Source organism: Mastigoproctus giganteus, chromosome 7, assembly GCF_048544385.1.
Source record: "Mastigoproctus giganteus isolate SK-2022 chromosome 7, ASM4854438v1, whole genome shotgun sequence".
NCBI lineage: Eukaryota > Metazoa > Arthropoda > Arachnida > Uropygi > Thelyphonidae > Mastigoproctus > Mastigoproctus giganteus.
In genome coordinates this window covers 224,834,356-224,855,880 of record NC_143581.1, presented here as the reverse complement: position 1 = coordinate 224,855,880, position 21,525 = coordinate 224,834,356, and the positions used below count along the sequence as shown (strand labels likewise).

Here is a 21,525-nt window from a genome sequence, read left to right as displayed (position 1 = left end):
GGAAATTGGGGATGATGAGTTTCAGTACGGTTTGTATAATGTATTTAGGAAGGATAGGGTAGATAGAAGGGGTGATGAGGTAATGCTTCTTATCAGAAGCAGCCTGAGTGCGACGATAGCTTTCCCGGATTCAGATGTTTCACATGCTAGTATAGAGTCTGTATGGTGTGAGATAGTTGGAAACAAAGGTACAATGCGAGTAGGAGTAATCTACAGACCAGGTGATTGTGAAGATTATGACGAAAGTCTCTACATGCAAATGGAATGGGCAAGTAAGCGTCAATGTCTTATTATGGGTGATTTCAATTTTCCTCTAATTGATTGAAGTAAATGGGAAGGAAACTCGACATGGGGAACAAAATTTTTAAATCAACTAGATGACTGTTATTTGTATCAACATGTCAGGGAGTGTACTAGAGAAAAGAATATCCTAGACCTCATCATCACCCATGAATCAGATGACATAACAGGGCTGACAGTAGAGGAACCAATAGCAGGAAGTGATCACGGAGTTCTACGACTGATGAGAGAGGTAGCAGCAGTAAAAGGCAAAGGAATGAGTTTTAATTTCAGAAAAGGAAATTACAATGCCTTAAGGTACTACATGGCCTCTATTAACTGGGTAGATATCGCGCAGAGAATGAATACATTTGAACTGTGGTATGCTTTTAAAACATTAATCACAGATGCCTTGAATGCGTATTTACCATTAAAAAAATACTCCACGAGGAGGGTTCCAAGTTGGATGAATAGTAAAGTTGCCACATTACTTCAGCAGAAAAAGGTGGCATGGAAAGGTTACAGAGCAATAAAAAGTACTGCAGCCTATAACAGCTACAAGATGATCTGTAATAGAGCCACAGAAAAGGTTCGACAGGCAAAGGCAGTTTATGAGAATTCATAGCAAACAGAGCAAAGAGGGGGAATAAAGAATTCTTCACATATATAAATGCCAAGAAGAGCAGGACAAACCAGATCGGACCTTTACGTTCTTTACGTAAGGGGAAGGGGATAGTATTAAATACACCATCAGCCGTTGCAGATGAACTCAACAGTTATTTTGCATCGATATTTACAAATGAAAAACCTTTTGTGGCAATGGGAAATTGTTGGCGCGAAGTTGAAAAATATGTAATTAATGATATTGAAATTTCTCAAGATTATTTAATAAAAAAATTTTCGAGCCTATAGGCCAATAAGGCTCCTGGAGTCGATGGAATATACCCTATAATCTTAAGGGAGGCGGCAAGTGAGTGCATTGAACCATTGAGGCTAATTATGCGAGCATCACTAGACTCTGGGGAGATTCCGTTGGATTGGAAAAGTGCCAATATATCTCCCATACATAAGGGTGGCTCTAAGAGTGAAGTGGGAAATTATCGACCTGTCAGTCTGACTTCAGTGGTAGGGAAAATAATGGAGGCAATGATCAAGGGTGGAATTCAGGATCATTTGGATCGAATTGAAATTCTCAAGGATACTCAGCATAGTTTTGTGAAGGGAAAATCATGTTTAACAAATCTGGTTCGCTGTTTTGAAAGGATCACTCACGAGCTGGATTTAGGGAATAATTTCGACATTGTTTATTTAGATTTCAGCAAAGCTTTTGACTCAGTCCCACATGAGCGGTTGCTTTATAAGCTGGAACAGGTTGGAATCACTGGAAAAATGCTTAGATTGATAGCAGAATGGCTTCAGGGTAGGAGGCAGAGGGTTGTGATAAATGGCTATTCCTCAGATTGGGTTGATGTAAGAAATGGGGTTCCCCAAGGATCAGTATTAGAACCACTGTTGTTTTTAATTTTCATAAACGACATCGATGAAGGGATAGAGGGCGTGATGTCTAAATTTGCAGATGATGTTAAAATTGATAGAGTAGTTAATGATCACTGTCAAGCTGAGCTTCTTCAGAGAGACCTAGATAGACTTCAGGAATGGTCAGAAAAATGGTAGCTATGCTTTAATCCAACTGTGGATTAAAGCATATTGGAATACTGTGTTGTAAAGTATTACACCTGGGAAACAGTAATCCCAAATTAACTTATTCACTTGGTAGAGTTCAACTAAACCCAGTACTGGAGGAAAGGTATTTGGGTGTTACGATACGGTCAGACATGAAATTCTCTGAGCATTGTAAACAGGTTGCAAGGAAGGCCCATGGTGTCCTATCGATGATCTATCGAACTTTTGCAAGTAGAGATAGGGACGTGATAATCCCATTATATAAAGCTTTTGTTAGACCACACTTGGAATACTGTATGGAGACCGCACCTAAAGAAAGACATCGAGCTTCTTGAAAGGGTGCAAAGACGGGTAACGCCTGGTGGATCGGCAAAAGGGCGTCCTTATGAAGAAAGACTTTGAATATGTGGGTTGCAGAGTTTGGTAACTAGACATCTTTGCGGAGATTTGATTGAGGTGTTTAAGGCTCTGAGAGGCATCAGTAAAATGAATGAGGACGGAATTTTCAAGATTATAAATGATGTTAGAACTAGGGGACATAAATTAACGGAGGGAAATGTTTAGATTGGACTGCAGGAAGTTTTATTTTAGCTAGCGAGTTATAAATTACTGGAATAAGTTGCCTACATGGGTGGTAGAGGCTGACAGTTTGGGGAAATTCAAAGGTCATCTGGATAGTACCTTCGGGTGAGGGAAGCGCATAGGATGATAGGTTTAATTTCCTTTTCTTTTATTAATTATTATTATTTTTTTATCATTGTTTTATTCGTTTTTTTTTTTTTTTTTTTTGGCTGGTGCAGCATAAGCCATAGGCTTTCTTGCACCATGCGGCCATTACTAATACTAATACTAAAAGATAACCCCTGTTTATGGAAACTAAAATTGAGGGTCCGTACAAATAAAAATGTAAAGAAGAAAGCGCATATACTGTATAAAAACAAATGTTACATTTATTTTTACATTTGAAATTTAACGCACAACAGTGAGTTACATTTCAGGCGCTTTTCATAATTTATAACAAAAAGTAACGACTTTTATGCGCGAACCGAGACAATTTCGTTTCTGCGCACCTATCATATGGTTCATCCATTCCTCCAATTCGTGCACAGCAGCAAATAATAACCAGTTCTTCAGCTACACTATACGATGTATGGATAGCATATGTGATATATATGAAAAAATAAATAATAATTGCTGGACTTCCATTGCTCCAATTTTAATGAAATTTGGATAACTAGACAAAAGAGGAAAATATAAAATTGTGTGGAAATCCATCCATTAAGAATCGTTATTACATTTGGACGGACAGACAACAGGTGAAGACAAGGTTGGTGCTTATGCACGCATACTAACGCGCCTAAAAAACTACGAAAATTGATGTAGTTGTGAAACAAGCCAAGTAGATTATGCCATCTCCACATAACACCAACCACACTGTCCTCATGGGTAGTACACTTGGTAGAATCGCCATCCTCCCCACACTGGGCGGAAAAGACCTGAGTTCGAGTCCCGTTGGTGAAGTGAGGAATTTTTACCGGTCTTTTCACAACGTGACTGAGTTGTGACTCAGTCTCAGGCGAGGGTAGCATGGTTTTGTCTCCCAGAAACTCGTTTTTCGTCCAGAAGACAGAAAATCAACCACAGAACACACGCAAGGAGCAATATGGCTTCAGTCGCTGATACTCCTAAAATCCTATCACAACAACCAGCAAACCGGCCACAAAACACAGGCACATTTACAAACATGTTATATACGGCGCAATATGGCATATCGCTAATGCGCGTAAAATTCTACAACCGATTTACTGATACGATAAACGAAATTTATGCTGAAAAAGAAGTACTTGAGTATTTTATGTAATGGGGAATTTATAGCCTTTTTTATTACAGCTAAGTTTGATGTGTATTATAGCAGTGCCAGTGTAACGTTGAATCTGATTGGTGTAGCATGAGCACTCGGAAAACAAAAATGACAGTTGAGTCTGTTATAAGCCAAATGGCTGTGAAGAGTATAACGAACAACTACACAGAATAATAGTGTGCCAACAACAACAACAGGAGGAACTTCTTTCCGATATCGATTGGAATTCGTGGATTGTCAGCTCACTCAGCAGCAAAAGAGTTCTCGATTTGCTAGACGACGGTGTTAACCAGTATGTTAGAGAGGCAACAAGAGAGAGCAGTTTTTCTTGATCTGGTTATCAGCAGTGGTTCATGATGTATTAAGAAACTTCGAGTTAAGAAAGGTGGCAGTGATCATAGTGTATTTATGTGGGATTTAAGAAAAACATAAAGGGAGGGGATTTTGCTTTAGCAAAATTGATTAATAATTGACTCGAAAATACCAATATGATGATTTTAAATTGTTTTAGGGATACAGAGTCCTAAGTAGTAACTATCCTGTTATCAAATTACTCAGGGGAAGGAACAGGGAGTTATGACAAATAATGACAAGTCCTTGGCTAACAGTGTAAAGAAAAGCAGCAAGGAATCCTTCGTGTATGTTAACAATAGAAGAAAAGAGATGAATCACATTGGTTCACTGGATATGTATGATGCGTGATGACCTTTTACAGATTGCTAATAAACTGATTAATTATTATGCATCCCGCATCTACGTTGGAAAATTGGCCAACAAAACAGATGTCGATTGGAATTCGTATGAAGTTTTCATAGGCACGTTTTTAGGTCGGAAGAGATCTCTCTAATGCGGACTGGGGATTAAATAACTTTAACAACGTAAAGAAAGGTAGAAGAGAAACCGTTGCAGCTAAAAGGGAACAAAATATTGGGGCTGATCGAATTTATCTAATTATAGTATGAGAGGCTGCAAAAGAGGTAGCTAAACCTTTAGCCATAATAATGAGAGAATCTCTTTTACTCACGAAAAATACCTGTAGACTGCGGATTCGCAAATGCAACTCCTATTTACAAGAATGAATAGGAGTTACATTTGATGAAGTGGGTAACTACAGTCCTGTAAGCTTGAATCTGTGCCAGGAAAATAATGGAGTAAAGAAGTAATGCAAGGTCATCTTGATAGGAGTGGAGCCATAAGGCAATCCAACATGGATCTGTTATAGGTCGACCACGCATTCTCATAATTAGCAGTAGCTACGGCACTGACTTTTAAGGGCTTTCCAACGCGAAATTTACCGCTTAGAGTCGACTCTAACTGAGCTTGATATTATTTTTGAAGTTTTGGATGAAGATAACTTGTTTAAAAATAATTTCTAATTCATATTTCTACTTATATTATATTCTAATTACAATTAATTAGAAAAAAAATATTTCTAATTATAATTTTTCTAAAATTTACGTTTTTATTTTTAGGCATAATATTATCACTATTTTTTGTTCGTCCACCAAAAATACTAGGATGTGGTCACAAAGGAACTGGATGCAAAACTGGATGGAAAGCATTTGATAAAGTTAATGTTGACATGGAAAACTGCTGTATAAATTGGAGCAGTATGGCATTAAGGGCAAGCTGCTGCTATGGATAAAGGGATGGTTGAATGGGAGAAGACAGAGTAGTAATCAATGAATCTTCGTGGATTATTAGTAGAGTCCCCCAGGGTTCGGTATTGGGCCCATCGTTGTTTTATACATTTATCAGTAATATTGATTACGGTATATCAGGCTTAATGTCCAAGTTTGCGGACGATACGAAGATTGGCAGTGTTTTTAATGACAGTACGCTACTGCAACAGGATCGAGAAAAGTCGGGCTGAGAGGTGGCAACTGAAGTCTAACAATGAGAAGTGCAAAGTACTGCATATGGGTAGACAGAGGGATATTTGTGTGCAGTCAGATACGAAGTTTTGTGGGCAGTGCTGCCATTGGATCTTGTCAATGAAAAAAAGAATTTTGCTAGGTTGATTATCCCTTTGTAGAAGGCAAATTGTCAGGCCACAACTTAAGTACTGCATACCGTTAAAGGCCTCATTTTAGGAAGGATGTAGAGCTGCTGGAACGAGTACAGAGAAGGGCAACGAGATTGGTGATGTAGAACAAAGGGTTACTCTTATCAAGAAAGGCTTAAGTTCTGCAAATTACAGCGTCTAGAGACTAATTACCTGCAAGGTGATCTCAGTGAGGTGTCTAACGCTCTGAATGGTATGAGCAAGCTTAATTCTGATGGGATTCTTCCTCTTGCTCAGACTAAGCACTTGAAGGGACATAAATTCAAACTGAGGAAAGGCAGTTGTAGAATAGAGGTGCGGAAATTTTCCTTTAGCCAGCGGGTGGTTGATAGCTTAAAGAAATTTAAGGAAGAACTGGATAAACTTTTGGATGAAATGTGAAGGGGCTTTTTTTTTTTTTTTTTTTTTTTTGGCTGATGCATTGGATGCCTCTGATAATGCTAATAATGAGAAAAAGTTCCCCTGAGTTGACCATCGTGTTCGAAATTTTGATTATAGCTCCCAATCGGGCCTTCTACTATAGCCGAAAACTTATTCCTTTGTGGGTGATATTTTGCATCCGTGATAAAATGTTAGCGTAAAAGTATTAGTATTTTATTCAGTAGCCAATTTATTAATTCAAAGTCATTCATATTCATTATTAGAGTCCATCATGGGCGAGGCAACTCGTCAACCGTCTGGACGAGGTATAAAATCGGCTATCGGACCTTGCACGTGTGGAGAAACCAGTTGCACTTGTGTCAGAGAATACGTCACCAACAACACCGGCACTATGGAAACACGTGATCAGATAACCAGCCTTGATAGGCCGCAAGTGAACAACAGCATCAGGAAATTCAGCCTCTCACCTGCTGTGTCAACCCCTAAGCCACAGAATGGTATCTCCCCTGGAAGCGAAAATAAATCAAGACCGACAGGATACGACATTTTCTACAAGGCAGGTGAGTTACATGATTTGTATGTCACGTACATTGAGAAATAGCATCATAATCACTCTTCTAGCGAGAGTAGGAGACATGAGCTTTTCGTCGAACGTTACTACAGATTAGTGCTTTTTATTTAGGTCTGACCAGTACCACTGCCTGTGGTCGAGGATGTGTAGCCTTCATATTTTTGGCCGTTTCCTGCAGTTTGATCATTTGTGGTATCTTTGTGTTCTTCCGACGCCTCAAAACGCACAACAAGCGACATGATAAGCACAAGTACATCGGTAGTAGAATGTCTCTATCAGCAGTGCCTTCGGACTACGTAGACGACAGGTCATTGTCCGTGCCCGATTCCCAAGCTTTCAGCGAGACCGCATCGGTCACCAAAGGGATGGTAAGTGTCGCCATCTATCGATATTAATAATTACTCTGACCAATATATCAATACTTCTATAATAAATCTATAATTACATCGGCTCTGCTTGTTCATTGATTGTATAATATCAAAATGAATTTAAAATAATATATCTCCCTCTAATTGCAAATATATTTATATACTATTATAATTCTTTACTCTCTTAAAAAAAAGTAATGTATACTATGTTTTCACAAATATTTTAATAACGTCAGTAGTTTCATTATAGTAATATTTTATAAATATTGAAAATTCTCCTCGATAATTCAAATTTCAATAAATACTCTATTTCTATTATAATAGCTTTTTTTCCATTAAAATGAAATTATGCCATTTTCAAATGTTTAAAAATTACAATAAACTTTATTTAATATTAATAATAACAGAAGTAGTGTCTAAATTTTCGCTTAGACTGAATTTTATGAATATCAGAAGTACTGAAGTACTAAATATATAGAGGTAAACTCTTATTCTTCTACAAATTTCAGCACATGTATAAATTCTACATGTCCAGATATAACGAGCATTTTTTATTATAAGTTCAATTCATTTTAAATGTATATTGTTATATTTAAACTATCACTCTTTTTTGTGGATTATGTTTGCAGTGTGATGCCAAGTGGGAATTCCCTCGAGAGCATCTCATCTTAAACGAAACTCTAGGAGAAGGAGAATTTGGAAAAGTGATGAAAGCGCAGGCCTGGGGGATAAATGGAAGTCAAGGGTACCACACAGTTGCTGTGAAAATGTTGAAAGGTAAGACGTTCTCTATTCTTGCACATAACGTATAGCACAGTCATTAACAAGTTAGTTAGAAAATAAAAAGAACATTCCAAAATAAAAGCAACCTTCGGTTTTTTACTGCATACTTAATTTTAGCATTATTCTCCCCCCACCCCTTTTTTTTTTTTTAATTTCGTCCGTGTGCGTCCATGTTAAAACGAAGAATATTATTTCCTGTTGAAGTCCAGCATAACTAGTGCCAACTTTATTGAACTACTTAGAACAACATAACATACTGCTCTCGTTGGTGAGTTAATGTTTACCATTCGCAAGAAGACAAAATAAGTTAATTAATATTAGTTTACGCAGTGAATGTACCAAAAACATTTTTAAAAAACCCAAATACGAAACGGACAGACAGGCGGAAATTTGAGTATAAAGGCAAGTAAAAGCTCCGGGAGTTAATGGCATATACCTGGTAGTTTTCAGGGAGATCACAAGACAGTGTATTGAACGATTGAGGTTAATTATAATGGTATCTTTGCATTCAGGGAAGATTCCTTTGGAATGGAGAAGTGCCAACGTATCGCCAATACATAAAGGCGATTCTAAGAGTGAAGTTGGTAGCTACAGACCGGTTAGTCTGACATCAGTGGTAGTGGTAGTGGTAGGAAAAATCTTAGAGGTGGTAATTAAGAGAGCAATTCAGGGACATTTAGATAGATATGGCATTCTGAAATACACATGGTTTTGTTAAGGAAAAATCATGTTTAATTTAGTCGGCTATTTTGACACAGTTACTCATGATGTAGAGAACAATTTCTACATAGTTTATTTGGATTTTACTTTTTTTATTTGACTGAGTCCCTAATGAGAAGTTACTGTAAAAACTTGAACAGATTTGGATTACGGGTAAGATGGATTGCTGGGTGGCTGCAGGGCAGAAAGCAGAATGTTGTGATTAATGGATATTCTTCAGATTAGTATAAAGTCAGGAGTGGGGTACCTCGAGAATCGGTTCTTGGACCACTGTTTCTCATTTTCATAAATTACATATACGAAGGGATGAAGGCATTATGTCAAAATTTGCAGACGACGTAAAGATTGGTACAGTCGTTAATGATCAATGTCAAGCAGCGCACCTTCAGGATGACTTCAACACGCTGGAATGGTCAGAAAAGTGGCAGCTAAGTTTTACTGCAACAAAATGCAAGGTCTTCCATTTGGGAAAGAGCAATCCAAAAATAAATTATACACTTGGTGGAGCTGAATTAAAAAGCAATAGAGGAAGAAATGGATTAGGTGTTACCATACGGACAGATATGAAGTTTTCTGAGCAGAGTTGAGCAATATAAACAGGCAGCCAGGAGATCCCATGGTGTCCTATCGATGATTTATCGAACGTTATCCTGTAAAAGATAGGGAGGTCCTAATCCCACTATATAAGGCAACTGTAAAACCACATCTGGAATACTGTGTTCCAGTAAGGAGACCTCATCTGAAAAAATAGTTTCTTGAAAGGATCCAAAGACGAGAAACTCGAATGTGTAGATCGGCAAAAGAACGACCGGACAAGGAAAGACTCCGATTATGTAGGATAGAGAGCTTTGCAACCTGGAACCTCAGGGGTGACCTGATTGAGATTTATAACGCCCTGAGAGAGGTTAGTAAAATGAATGAATTTTTACTGTTCTAAAGAATTTCAGAACTAGGGACCATAAATTCAAATTAGAGTTGGGGTTCAAATTAGAATTGTAAGAAGTTTTCTTTTAATCGTTGATTGCTGGAACAAGTTCCCCTCGTAGGTAGTGGAGTCTGACAGTTTGAACCAATTCAAAGGTCAACTGGATAGTTACCTGTATGTATGAGGAGGGAAGCATGTAATTTTATTTTCTTATCTACTTGTTTTTTTTTTTTTTTTTTTTTTTTTTTTTGCCAGGTGCAGCAAAAGCCTATGGCTTCCTAGAACTGTATGGCGAATACTATTACGTGGATATTATATATATGAGAACGCGCCTAACAAAGGAAAAAAAAAGCGAATTTCACTGTTTTCCTTTTTCCAAAAAGAATATGTGCATATTAAATTATATGTCAAATTATTAAGCTGTAATATACTTTTATAAATATGAATACTATATATAAATATTACACATACTGTATATATTCATATTTATGAATATTAAATTAGGGTGTAAGTAAATTTACGTTTTATCATATTTAAGAGTTTTTTTCTTTAATTTTGCTGATTGTCCGAATAAATTTATTTTCAAACCGCCCTGGCAACATATTTACCTAATGAAGAGAATAAAAAAAACTCTAAATCTAAAACTCAATCCCGTTTCATTCGTTAAAAAAAAAAAAAAAAACTGCTTTTTCCGTTATCATATTCAAGAACACTGATACTCCACACAAGATTATTCTCATCAACCTTAACTGGGAAATGGTGTATGTGTGTTAAATAACAAAGCAACTAAAGCTCTGAGGAGTCTGCAATCTCCTGCATCTTCGTTCGATTTGCCTGTCTGCTAGATAAAACGATACAGCCATGCTGTGAAAAAAAAAACCGATTTAAGCTCCTCCCGTCGAGACGTGATTCGATTCCACGCCTCTTTCAGGTGTGAAAGGACGGTGATCGTGACTACTGTGCTAACCTCGACGGCTACTGGAGAGACTTCTACTTATCTTGGCATAAGACATCACACAAATAATTGCTTCCCATGAATCGAAAAAACTAGGTTTTCTCTTTCGCTCTCGTAGTTACTTTTCTTCTACGCAGCTACTGACTCCATAAAAATCTAAAACTCGACTTACCATTGAATACTGTTCCAACACCTTGGGGGTGTTTCTCCAAAACTTCTCTTAAGTTCAACTATATCCCAAAAAAGGGCTGATAGGTTAGTTAATGAGCCTTCGCTTACAAACTCACTCCTCCCTATCACACACTCCATAAATTTCCTACAGATAGTTCGCTGGGCACTGTTCTTCTGAATTTTAATCTGCAATTCCAGTTGTTTTTAAAAGTAGTTAAAGTCCCTTCACAGCTCTACTCCAACGTTTTATTCTATTTCTGCTCCTAGCGAAAAAATTTTGGACGCTCCTGCTCTAATTGGTTGTTGGTGTAGGTTGTGCACCTACAACATTATTGCGGTCTTCAAAGAACTACCTATGTACAGAAGACTGCGTCTCGCTGGGTTCCTCATTCTCTTGCTGATGTCAGAAAGTGTCATCATTACGAAGTTGCAAAAGTACACCTGAAACATAACGGGAAGCATAATGAGGTTTTTCTGAAGAGCGTGATCACATTGGATGAAACCTATGCTCATTTGATGCTGCTGATACTATGAAGCGGTGGCAGTGGGAAACCATTTGTTAGTTTGTTCCCCAAGCTGAAGGAGTCAGTCAGAGGTCATCACTTTCAGATACCTCAAGACATACTGCGAGCAGCTGATCGGTAGAACAAGAAGGGAAAGATTATTTTGGGATAAATATTCATATACTGTACTTTCCTTTTTTTTTAACAGCTGCGTTCTATTTTCTGAACAACCCTCGTATACTAAATATAATAATTAAACAGTAAATATGCTGCATGTTCCACTAAAAGAACAAACACCGATAAGGTGTTTGTTCACGGTGTTTGAGACTACTGCGTACTAAGTGCTTCTCTCTCTCTCTCTCTCTCTCTCTCTCTCTCTCCCCCCCTCTCTCTGGGTTTCTAGGCAACGGGACGATAGAGGAACAGCAGGACTTATTTTCTGAGTTTCAGATGCTGAAGGAAGTTTGCCACCCAAATGTAGTGAGGCTACTTGGAGCATGCACCCAGAAAGGTGAGCAATGTGAAGTCTGAGTAAGTGTACAGCATCTGCCTTTATAAAACAACAGAGATAAGATAACGAATACAAAATATCAAATTACAGATGTTACAAATATCTTCCGATAGACAGCGATACATATTTTCTTAAAAACAGCGAATCAGACATAATTTCTTTTTTCTTTCTTTTCCAGGAGGGCCCTTTTATATTATTGTAGAGTACGCGGAGCATGGTTCTCTGCGAAACTACTTGAGAAAAAGCCGCGACCCGGAACTGAGTGTCAAGGTCCCCACTATGCGATGTATTGACAACCCTTCGTACGTGCCTCACAGCGTTAACTTTTGGCAGAACGAAATCGGATCCATTTCAAAGAAAGATTTGCTGTCCTTCGCGTGGCAAATTGCTAAAGGGATGGCTTATTTGAGCGACATGAAGGTAAAAATTATGTTCGAAAGATTCTATGTGTGCCACGAATTACAAGTGGAAATTAATTATATGTTTCCTTACCGAAATTAATCTTTAATATTTACAGTTGGTGCACAGAGACCTTGCAGCCAGAAATGTGCTAGTGGCTACAGGAATGGTGTTGAAGATCTCAGACTTTGGTTTAAGTCGAGACGTCTATGAGGGAGATACATACCTTAAGAAAAGCAAGGTAAGTGACCAAAATAACCGAGGAACGATAAAATAGTTGTAATTAATTTATTAACTATTAGTCTTTACTGTTTAAAAGATCGAACAGAAACAAAGCAATACAATAATTCATTCTGCTGTACGATCTTTCCGTTTAATACGACCTTCCGATATAACATGCCGTATATCTGCCATAATTACCTAACATGCAAGTTCTTTTATATCGATGCAAGACATTTAATTTTAACTAAAAAACAGGGTAACCATAACGTAACTTAACTTATACGTACGTTTATCAGTAAATTATTAATCTAATCACAAGTAAACATAATAGTCCATATTATCCAAGTTTCTTGCGACGACCGACTAACTGGTTAAAATAAATTTATTAAAATAAAAATGATATATACATAAGATAAAACAGAAATAAAATAAGATAAAAGCGTTAAAATACAATGAGATAAAAGTGTTAAAATATAATATAATAAAAGCGTTAAAATACATAGTAGCTTTCGAAGCGAAGTGCCTCTTCATAGCTGATGAAGAGGCACTTCGCTTCGAAAGCTACTATGTATTTTAACGCTTTTATTATATTATATTTTAACACTTTTATCTCATTGTATTTTAACGCTTTTATCTTATTTTATTTCTGTTTTATCTTATGTATATATCATTTTTATTTTAACCAGTTAGTCGGTCGTCGCAAGAAACTTGGATGATATAATGCAACCCGACGCACAAAGCCTGTTTTCTAACATAACAGCCGTTTTATTACGGAGCTTCAAAAGGAAAAAGAAAATACAAAATTAAGGTCGGTGTTAGGACTGACCACGTGAATGTATTAACTTACTCAACTTACATATTATAACTAGGGTTCCATTTTTTTTAATGAAAACTCCAAACATGAAAAGTTTTAGAACTTATAGTATTTAGTACCGTGCGTGGGTTGGAGGTTGCAACAAAATGTTGACATTAATCTTCAGGAAATACGTATGAAGCGAGGTTTTTGTTTGTTATTTGGTTTTTAGGAGCATTAGCAACTAAGGCCATATTGCTCCGGGGATATGCGGTGGTCATTCCCTGACCTTTCCGCATTCGGTAGTCACGGGTTCGAATCCTGGTCTAATCAAGAAGCGTGTGCTACGCACTGCTGCTCCTGCCCACCTGGCTACGGAGGCGCCATGAAGCGAGGTTGTTCCAGAAAACGGAAGCTGTAGAAATAAAAGATAAAGAAGAAAAGTTGGTTCGGTGAGATTGAATTTGGACAGTAAAAGGATGCTGACTGGTTGCGGCGCGTGTTCGGACTGGTTTGGAAGAGAGAGCGGGAATTATAGTAGCCAATTCAGAAGAACAGTGCTCATGGAAGTATTTACAGAAAAGGCATGCCGCAGAAACAGAACGTTTATGAGACAGAGAGCGGAGAGATTTTGTAAGAGATCGGTCATTAATTAACCTAATTGCTCTCTTTGGAATGGAGTGTAGAAGCCTGAGAAAGGTTTGAGAGGGGAAGCATAGTGTTTTGTGGACACTATGTAACTTGTGACGTGCTTATGCCAAGAGAAAGATTACAATTCAGGATAATCTCAAACAGATATATATATGATCCTGTCTAGAAATCTGAGTGTCGCCCAAGATAAGCATAGGAGCAGAATAATTCTTTTTACGAAATATTAATATATAAGAGGAAGAGAGTAGGAGAAAGAACTGAAACTTGGGGAACACCAGCATAAGTGGAGAAGTCAAAAGACAGAGCCATCTACCGTCACCCGTTGTGAGCCGTCAGAGAGAGAAAACCGTTCACTGCCTCTTACTTTGGAATAAAGAGAAAAAGAATGAAATAAAAAGATCGTATGAAGTTAGACAAGTTGGATAAGGCAAAATTAATTCAGTGAAAGACACTATGTAACTTGAACGTTATAATATTAAAAGATAACGTTATAATATTAAAACGTTATAATATTAAAAGATAACGTTATAATATTAAAACGTTATAATATTAAAAGATAACGTTATAACAACATGAAAGGTTTATATAACACAAAAAAATGAAAGGAAAGCAAGTTCGTTAATTATAGGATGAGGAATTTCGTTAATACGATAATAAATGCCAGACAAGACACTGTGGCTCGAGAGCTTCCATTGTTTTCATGGTCCAACCAGATGTGGGATGCACTACTTACACCGATAGCTTCACTATAGTATTTGCCATATAGTACAAAAAAGACAGGCTTTTGCTGCACCAACCAAAAAAAAAAATTTAAAAAATACAAAACAAATTATGTGCTTCCTTCCTGACGTAGGTAACTATCCAATTATCCTTGGAATCTGTTCAAACTATGGCTATAAAAAACATTTCCTAAGGCTAATCCAAACCTGTTCCCTTGCAATTTGAATTTATGGCCCCTAGTTATGGAATTCTTTATAACAGTAAAAATTCCGTCTAAAACCCCTCTAAGAGATTTATATAAACCTCAATAAGGTCACCTCTAGGGTGCCTGGTTGCGAAACTGTATCCTGCATAATCTAAATCAGTCTTTCCTCCTACGGACGCCATTTTGCCGATCTCAACCATGCAAGTTGCCCGTCTTTGGACCCTTTCAAGAAGTTCAATTTTTTATTCAGATGAGATTTCCATATCTGAATACATTATTCCAAATGTGGTCTTACAATTGCATTATACACTGGGACTACTCCATATCTTTTCAGGATAATGTTCGATAAATCATCGATAGGACACTATGGGCTTTCCAGGCTGCCTGTTTACACTGCTAACTTGATATCTGCCCGTATCGTAACTTCCAGATTCCTTTCTTCCTCTACTGTTTTTAATTCAACCCCACTAAATGTATAATTTATTTTTGGGTTGCTGTTCCCCAAGTGTAAGGCCTTGTTGCATTTTCCTGCGTTAAAACATTGCTGCCACTTTTCTGACCATTCTTGCAGCCTGCTCAAGTCATCCTGAAGAATGCCTACATGTTACTGATCATTAGCAACTCTACCAATCTTTTCGTCGTCTGAAAATTTTGACATCAAGCCTTCTATCCCATCGTCGATGTAATTTATGAAAATCAGAACCAACTGTGGTCCAATAACAGACCCTTGAGAGATCTCACTTCTGATTTTACAATCTGAAGAATATACATTAATCAGAACCCTCTGCCTTCTGCCCTGCAGCCACCCAGCAATCGATCTTAACATTTTTCCAGTAACCCCAGCATGTTCCAGCGTATGCAGTATTTCCTTTCTGAAATCCAAATAAACTGTCGGAATTGTTTCCTACATCCAGCTCATGAGTAACTGTGTTAAAACAACCCACTAGTTACTTAAACATGATTTTCCCTTAAAAAAACCATGTTGTGTATTATCCAGAATGCCATATTATCTAAATGTCCCTGGATCGCACTCTGATCATTGCCTAATGATTTTTCCTACCACTGAAGTCAGACTAACCGGTCTCTGGTTACTGACTTAGCACTTAGAACTACTTTTATATATTGCTGATACGTTGGCACGTCTCCAATCTAAAGGAATCTCTCTCGAGTGTAAAGATTGCCTTCATGCTCGAAAGGTTTTTTTATAGTAGTCATCTGTAATTTAAAAATCACTAATTTCATGTGACTCAACCTCACTGGCACAGCCTCCTCTAGCAGGAATGGTCTTTCTTCAGTAAAGTCAGATGAAAAATACCCACACCCAGTGCACAAGGGCCCGATCTGATTCGCTTTTTCTTTCTTTCTTTCTTTTTTTTTTTTTATTCACATACATGAAAAATTCCTTGCTCTCTTAGCCAATGCTTTCTCATAAGCAACCTTGGCCTCTCTAACCTTATCTGTAGACTGTTAAAAACCAACTTGTAGCTGTTGTAGGCTTCAGTGCTTTTCATCGCTCTTTAACTGTTCCTTACTATCTTTTTTTTCCGCTCAATATGACCGGCCAGCTGCGCATTCATCCATCTCTAGCATCCTCCTCCTGCAGTATTTTCTTAATATGCATGCATTCATGGCTTCAGTTATTATTTTTTCTTTAAAGATAGTCCATAATTCAAGTGTATTTGCTCTCACTCTGCAATCAGCCCAATTAATCCGATGCCATGTAGCACCTTACACTATGGCAGTTTAAATTGCCATAATGTTCCCTTTTCTGAAACTAAATCTCGTGCCTTGACCTTTAAGTACTCTAACATTTTTTTTCTTTTTCATCTTCCAACTAACGACTGCGTGATCACTTTCTGTCAATGGTTCCCTTGCTCTAAGCCCTGTAATGTCATCTGATTCGTGAGTAATAAATAATTGTTATATTAACTCGAACTTCTTTGGGAACATTTTGAGTGCAATTTGTGCAGCTCATTCCAAGTTGTTCGTAGGTTTCATGATTAATGTACATAAATGCGCACATAAATTAATGTACACCAATTTCACGTTAGGGTTGTCCCTTTTCCAAAAAATCTCAATGTAGGACGCGGCCATCGCGGAATCGGGAACTACAAGCCGATGACCACAATACAAAATGACGTGAATCAGCTAACAAAGGAAACAAACTATCAACTAGGTTGATCAATGAGTTATCGTTATGGGCTGTGGAAACTTGAGCAGAATGCACAGAATTAGTATTGTATTTATTTTTTAAATGCACCTCTTTCTTAATATAATGGGATGCTTTGTAGAAAGAAACAGCCAGCAGAAGAAAGGTATATTGAATTGAGGAGGTGAGTTGATCCTAATGAAGGCCTATTGTTTTTATATGGTACTATTTTTCTTTTACAGTCGAGAGTTCCTGTCAAATGGATGGCCATCGAATCTTTGGAAGATCACATTTACACCACAAGGACAGATGTGTGAGTTGTGTTTCTATAAATCTAATCTAAATGACAACATACAACATTCATGAAATGCATTATGAATTCGAATAAGAACTTAGAAATTATAAGAAATTCTCTCTCTTTCTCATTTCAAATAATTATATGTAGAGTTTGCTATTTTTGCAGATGGTCATTTGGAGTAGTGCTCTGGGAAATCCTCACATTAGGTAGGTGTCAGTCTATTTATTTAAAACAATTCTCCACCTTAACTCAAAGAATAATTACACTGAGTGGCCACTTTATTAGATACACTTACATTTTCATTAAATGGTGCTCCCCTTCAGCAACAGCTTCACGTGTTCGTATCGCGCGATATAAGGTAGGTGGACAGATACGTAGAGATACTGTATGTGTGCAATTCAGTGCGAGATTGTATAAGATGAAAGAATTGAGCGACTTTGAACGGTGCATGGTAGTTGGCACCAAACGCGCCTGTATTAGTTTCTCGAAAACTGTTGATTTTTGATTTGGTAGTTGTTGGCGCATCGGCTTCTGTGGCCATATTGCACCTCCCAAGGTTTTTGCAGTACTTTGATCCAAGCCCGAGGCGGGAATCGAACCCGCGACCTTTGGGTTGCCGGGCAGGTACTTTACCCACTCGGCTAGCCCGGTCGGCCCTCGAAAACTGTAACTCTGCTGAGATATTCAAGTACAATTGTGTCTCGAGTGTCAGAATTGATCCAATAAGAAAATGTGCCTGTTTTAAGCGCCAAAGAAACTAAATTTGCAACTCTCGCCTGAGACAGACTAACTCTGTCACCCTGTCACGTTGTGAAAAAAAAAAAAAAAAAAAAAAAAAGAAGCTCATAAAAATTCCTTGCGTCATTGACGGGTTCGAAGCCGGGTTTTTTCAATCCAGTGCAAGGAGACGGTATTAGCCAATAATCAACGTCCATCCAACAGCTAACTCTGAAGGCCAACGGAAGCTGAAAAGCCTTGTGCACAGTAACAGAGAGGCTACAGTCAGTTCAGTAACAACGCAGTATAGTAGTGGTAAACAAAGAGACATTCATTTCAGCAAATAATTGATGTTGAATGTTGAGATGGGAGAGCAGCTGAAGACATTAATAGTATGAAATACAGAACACCTAAAGGTGATCCCTGTGGGACACCCGAGGTGACTTAGATTGGGCATGTATAATGGCTGCAGTACCTACCACAGTAACTAACCCAAAGGGAACCTACCAGCAAAGAAAAGAGGAAGGAGTACATATAATGGTTCTAAGTTTTAAGACTGAGAAGGAGTAAATTAATGCATTTAAAAGTAAAAGAGATACTGGAAAATGTAATATTACAGAAGTAAACAGGAGAAATCTCAGAACTGTAAAGTAGAAGCAACTTTATCGTAAAAGTAACAAAATAGATTGCAAGTTTTGTTTTTGTATCAAGTACTGAAAGAAAAAAATGTACCATCAAGAAATTATAAGCAATTATGATACATCCTACTAGCCTTTATTGCAGTGTAAAGATGATTACTCTTTGTAATAATGAGAGTAAATAAACAAAAAAAATTGTGGCTTATTAATTTGAGACTGCACCAGGTAAACCATAAGACAGTCTAGATACGGTACATTACTTTATAGTCCATTTTCGAATTTGGATCTAGCAAAATGAGAAACTTATAAGGTGGACCCAAGAGCAATGAATGAGTTGCTTTAATAATATCTTCATTGCAGAAGGAAATGTAATTGTGTCGGAAAAGCTCAATCGAAAATAAGTACTTAAATGGTGAATTAAAAATAAATAATAAATAAATAAATGTAAAAATGAAGTTAATAACAGATAAACGTATTAAATAATTACAAATAAGCTATTCAACTGAAAGACTGTTTGAGAGAGCACACTCTGAAATTATTTTCCTTTTCTATTGTTTTCTTCTTTAGCTGGCTGCAAATAGTGTAAAGAATTTTAGTAAACTAATAAATTAACAAATCTTTTCGATTTACATCTAACAGGCTGAATTTCTTGGTAAAACATAGCGGTATGTTACACTATTATTAAAGAAATCTGTTTAAACTTCTGCGCAACTGGCAGAATGTGAAGTTGGATATCGAATTCAGAACACGTCCGGACAATTTTATGCAGCGTGAAAGAAAACACATTTCATTTGGATGTGAAACTTTTACAGGTGTTATTTATTATCCGAGAACATGACTGTAAACTGAAGAACGCTTAACAGCAGTAATTTTCATATCTTAATGGCACTAAACTACATGGAGACAGATAAAATTACTATACCCGATGCTGAGGGAACGAGTTGCACAGGTGGAATATTGGATTACAAATAATAAACGATATTCTTATATATCGTGAACTATATTATTAGTGTGAGGGAAGTGTACACGGTTGAATATTAAATTAAACATCTTGAGAAAATATGGGCAAGTTTCAACCATTTCATGGAGTTTTAGATCTGGGATTGAAAATTCATAAACTCTTTCTACTGCTTAAATTTTGTCCACTGCCATTGGGCAGCAGTTTCGAGTAGAGTTTTCAACTCTCATCAACTATTATCCTTTCATAATTTCTTTAAGTTGAAGTGACAAAAATATCGCATGGAGAAATATTAGATAAATTATTACTGAATAAAAAAGTTGTGTATGAATCTACCCTATCCGGCTGAAATCAAGATCCAAAAATATTTCATATGCATCTTCAAAAAGCCTTCAAGAGATCCAATAGCCAACATATTTGGAAACATTCACCCTATTGGAAAATTAAGCTGTTACTTAAAACGATCTGGGTTCTCTATACTCAAATTATATTTTCTGACATAATAAATAACTGAACAAATGCTTATAATAATGAAAAACAATTTTTGATGATAATTCGAGAATTTCAAGGAATAAAATTATGTTCAGCACTGTTACAATTAAAGCTTAATTAGTTCGATATTTTAATTTATTAAAACGCTGACAAAACAATTGGCTTACTGTTACAGGCGCAACCCCTTATCCTGGAGTCACACCAGAGAGGCTTTTTCATTTGTTAAAGGCAGGCTACAGGATGGACAAGCCAGAAAACTGCTCAGATGAACTGTAAGTAAGCTCTGTTTATTTTTATTTAAAATTTTTATTCGGTTTTATTTTATTAAATATAGGATGTACATAAAACGTACACTCTATTTTAAACGTTACCTAGGACAGAGGCGGAGAAACTTACTGGTAGGCCCTTTTAACAATGGTAAATTCTAAAATAGGCCGTGTTGGGAAGGCACACGAAATTAGCGTAAACGCTGAAGGGAATTGCCCCTTCATGATCAATATGAAGGGGTAATTCTTTCATCATAAATAATATATAAATAAATAAATGAAATATTTATTATTTTCTTCTTATTTGTATATATTATTTCTTATTAATATTATTTATTATTTTAGCTATTTTTAATATTTGTTACCACTCAAAACTCCGTAGTCATTTTTAGGCGCGTTAGCATAATATGCATAACCTCCGTATGCGTGTCCGAAACCGACCATGAAGGCCGACTTCATAAGCTGCATTAAAAGATTTTCTGCAATATTTATTATTATTATTTTTTTCATAAATATAAATATTTCCACTGAACCTTTGCGAAAAATTAGTGGAAAAATTTCTGCGTAGAATGAGTGCATGGAAGGCCAAACGTGGTCAGACAATATTGCTTCTTGGTGTCCTAACATTTTTAATAACATAATGCATTGAGTCAGCCTTTTGGTAAAAGATAGTATGCTAGGTGGAATGAAATGTTCTGCGTGCGTTCTTGGTTTTGAAAAATAGAATGAGCAGCGTTTTTTTTTCTTTTTTTTTTTTTTTTTCAGTAAAAAATTACTGATGGTCCACTGGAGTTGGGTTTGTCACCTATTCCATTATTTGTGGTGTACATCAGAAAACAGATGTATGCTGCATTATTAACCTATTTCCCACCTGTTAACTTCTTTAAAAATGACTCCGACTGTCACTTAATCAACATTTGTAAATTCAGCTAATTTCCGAAATTCCTGTTCAGTGTCTTTAGTGTTAATTGCAACATATTTTCTCCTCAGGTATCAGCTCATGAAAAGTTGTTGGAGGGAGAGCCCGCATGACCGACCCTCGTTTAAGGAACTGATCCAAAGGTTCGATGGGTTCCTGCAAGATACAGTGGTAAGTGAAAATTAAACCTTGGTCACACACCTAACCGAACCTTAACTGTTCCTCGCTAGTTAATGATTACATACTTGTTTATCACTGAAAGAGAAATAAACAGTATTTAAGAGAGATATTGTTTATTAAATGCTAAAATTTGATTTATTGT

General features: G+C 36.9%; 1 protein-coding gene across 1 annotated transcript in view; it reads left to right on the top strand.

Annotated features, from left to right (window-relative positions):
* LOC150083729 (proto-oncogene tyrosine-protein kinase receptor Ret-like) overlaps positions 1-21,525 on the top strand; it is a 143,179-nt gene that overhangs the window by 110,784 nt on the left and 10,870 nt on the right. Inside the window, exons 11-20 of the mRNA XM_090378589.1 lie at positions 6,533-6,829; positions 6,952-7,208; positions 7,838-7,985; positions 11,669-11,776; positions 11,955-12,196; positions 12,294-12,416; positions 17,158-17,228; positions 17,379-17,419; positions 20,194-20,290; positions 21,275-21,374. Of these exons, the coding sequence (XP_090234715.1) occupies positions 6,533-6,829; positions 6,952-7,208; positions 7,838-7,985; positions 11,669-11,776; positions 11,955-12,196; positions 12,294-12,416; positions 17,158-17,228; positions 17,379-17,419; positions 20,194-20,290; positions 21,275-21,374 (1,484 nt within the window). The remainder of the gene's footprint in view (positions 1-6,532; positions 6,830-6,951; positions 7,209-7,837; positions 7,986-11,668; positions 11,777-11,954; positions 12,197-12,293; positions 12,417-17,157; positions 17,229-17,378; positions 17,420-20,193; positions 20,291-21,274; positions 21,375-21,525) is intronic.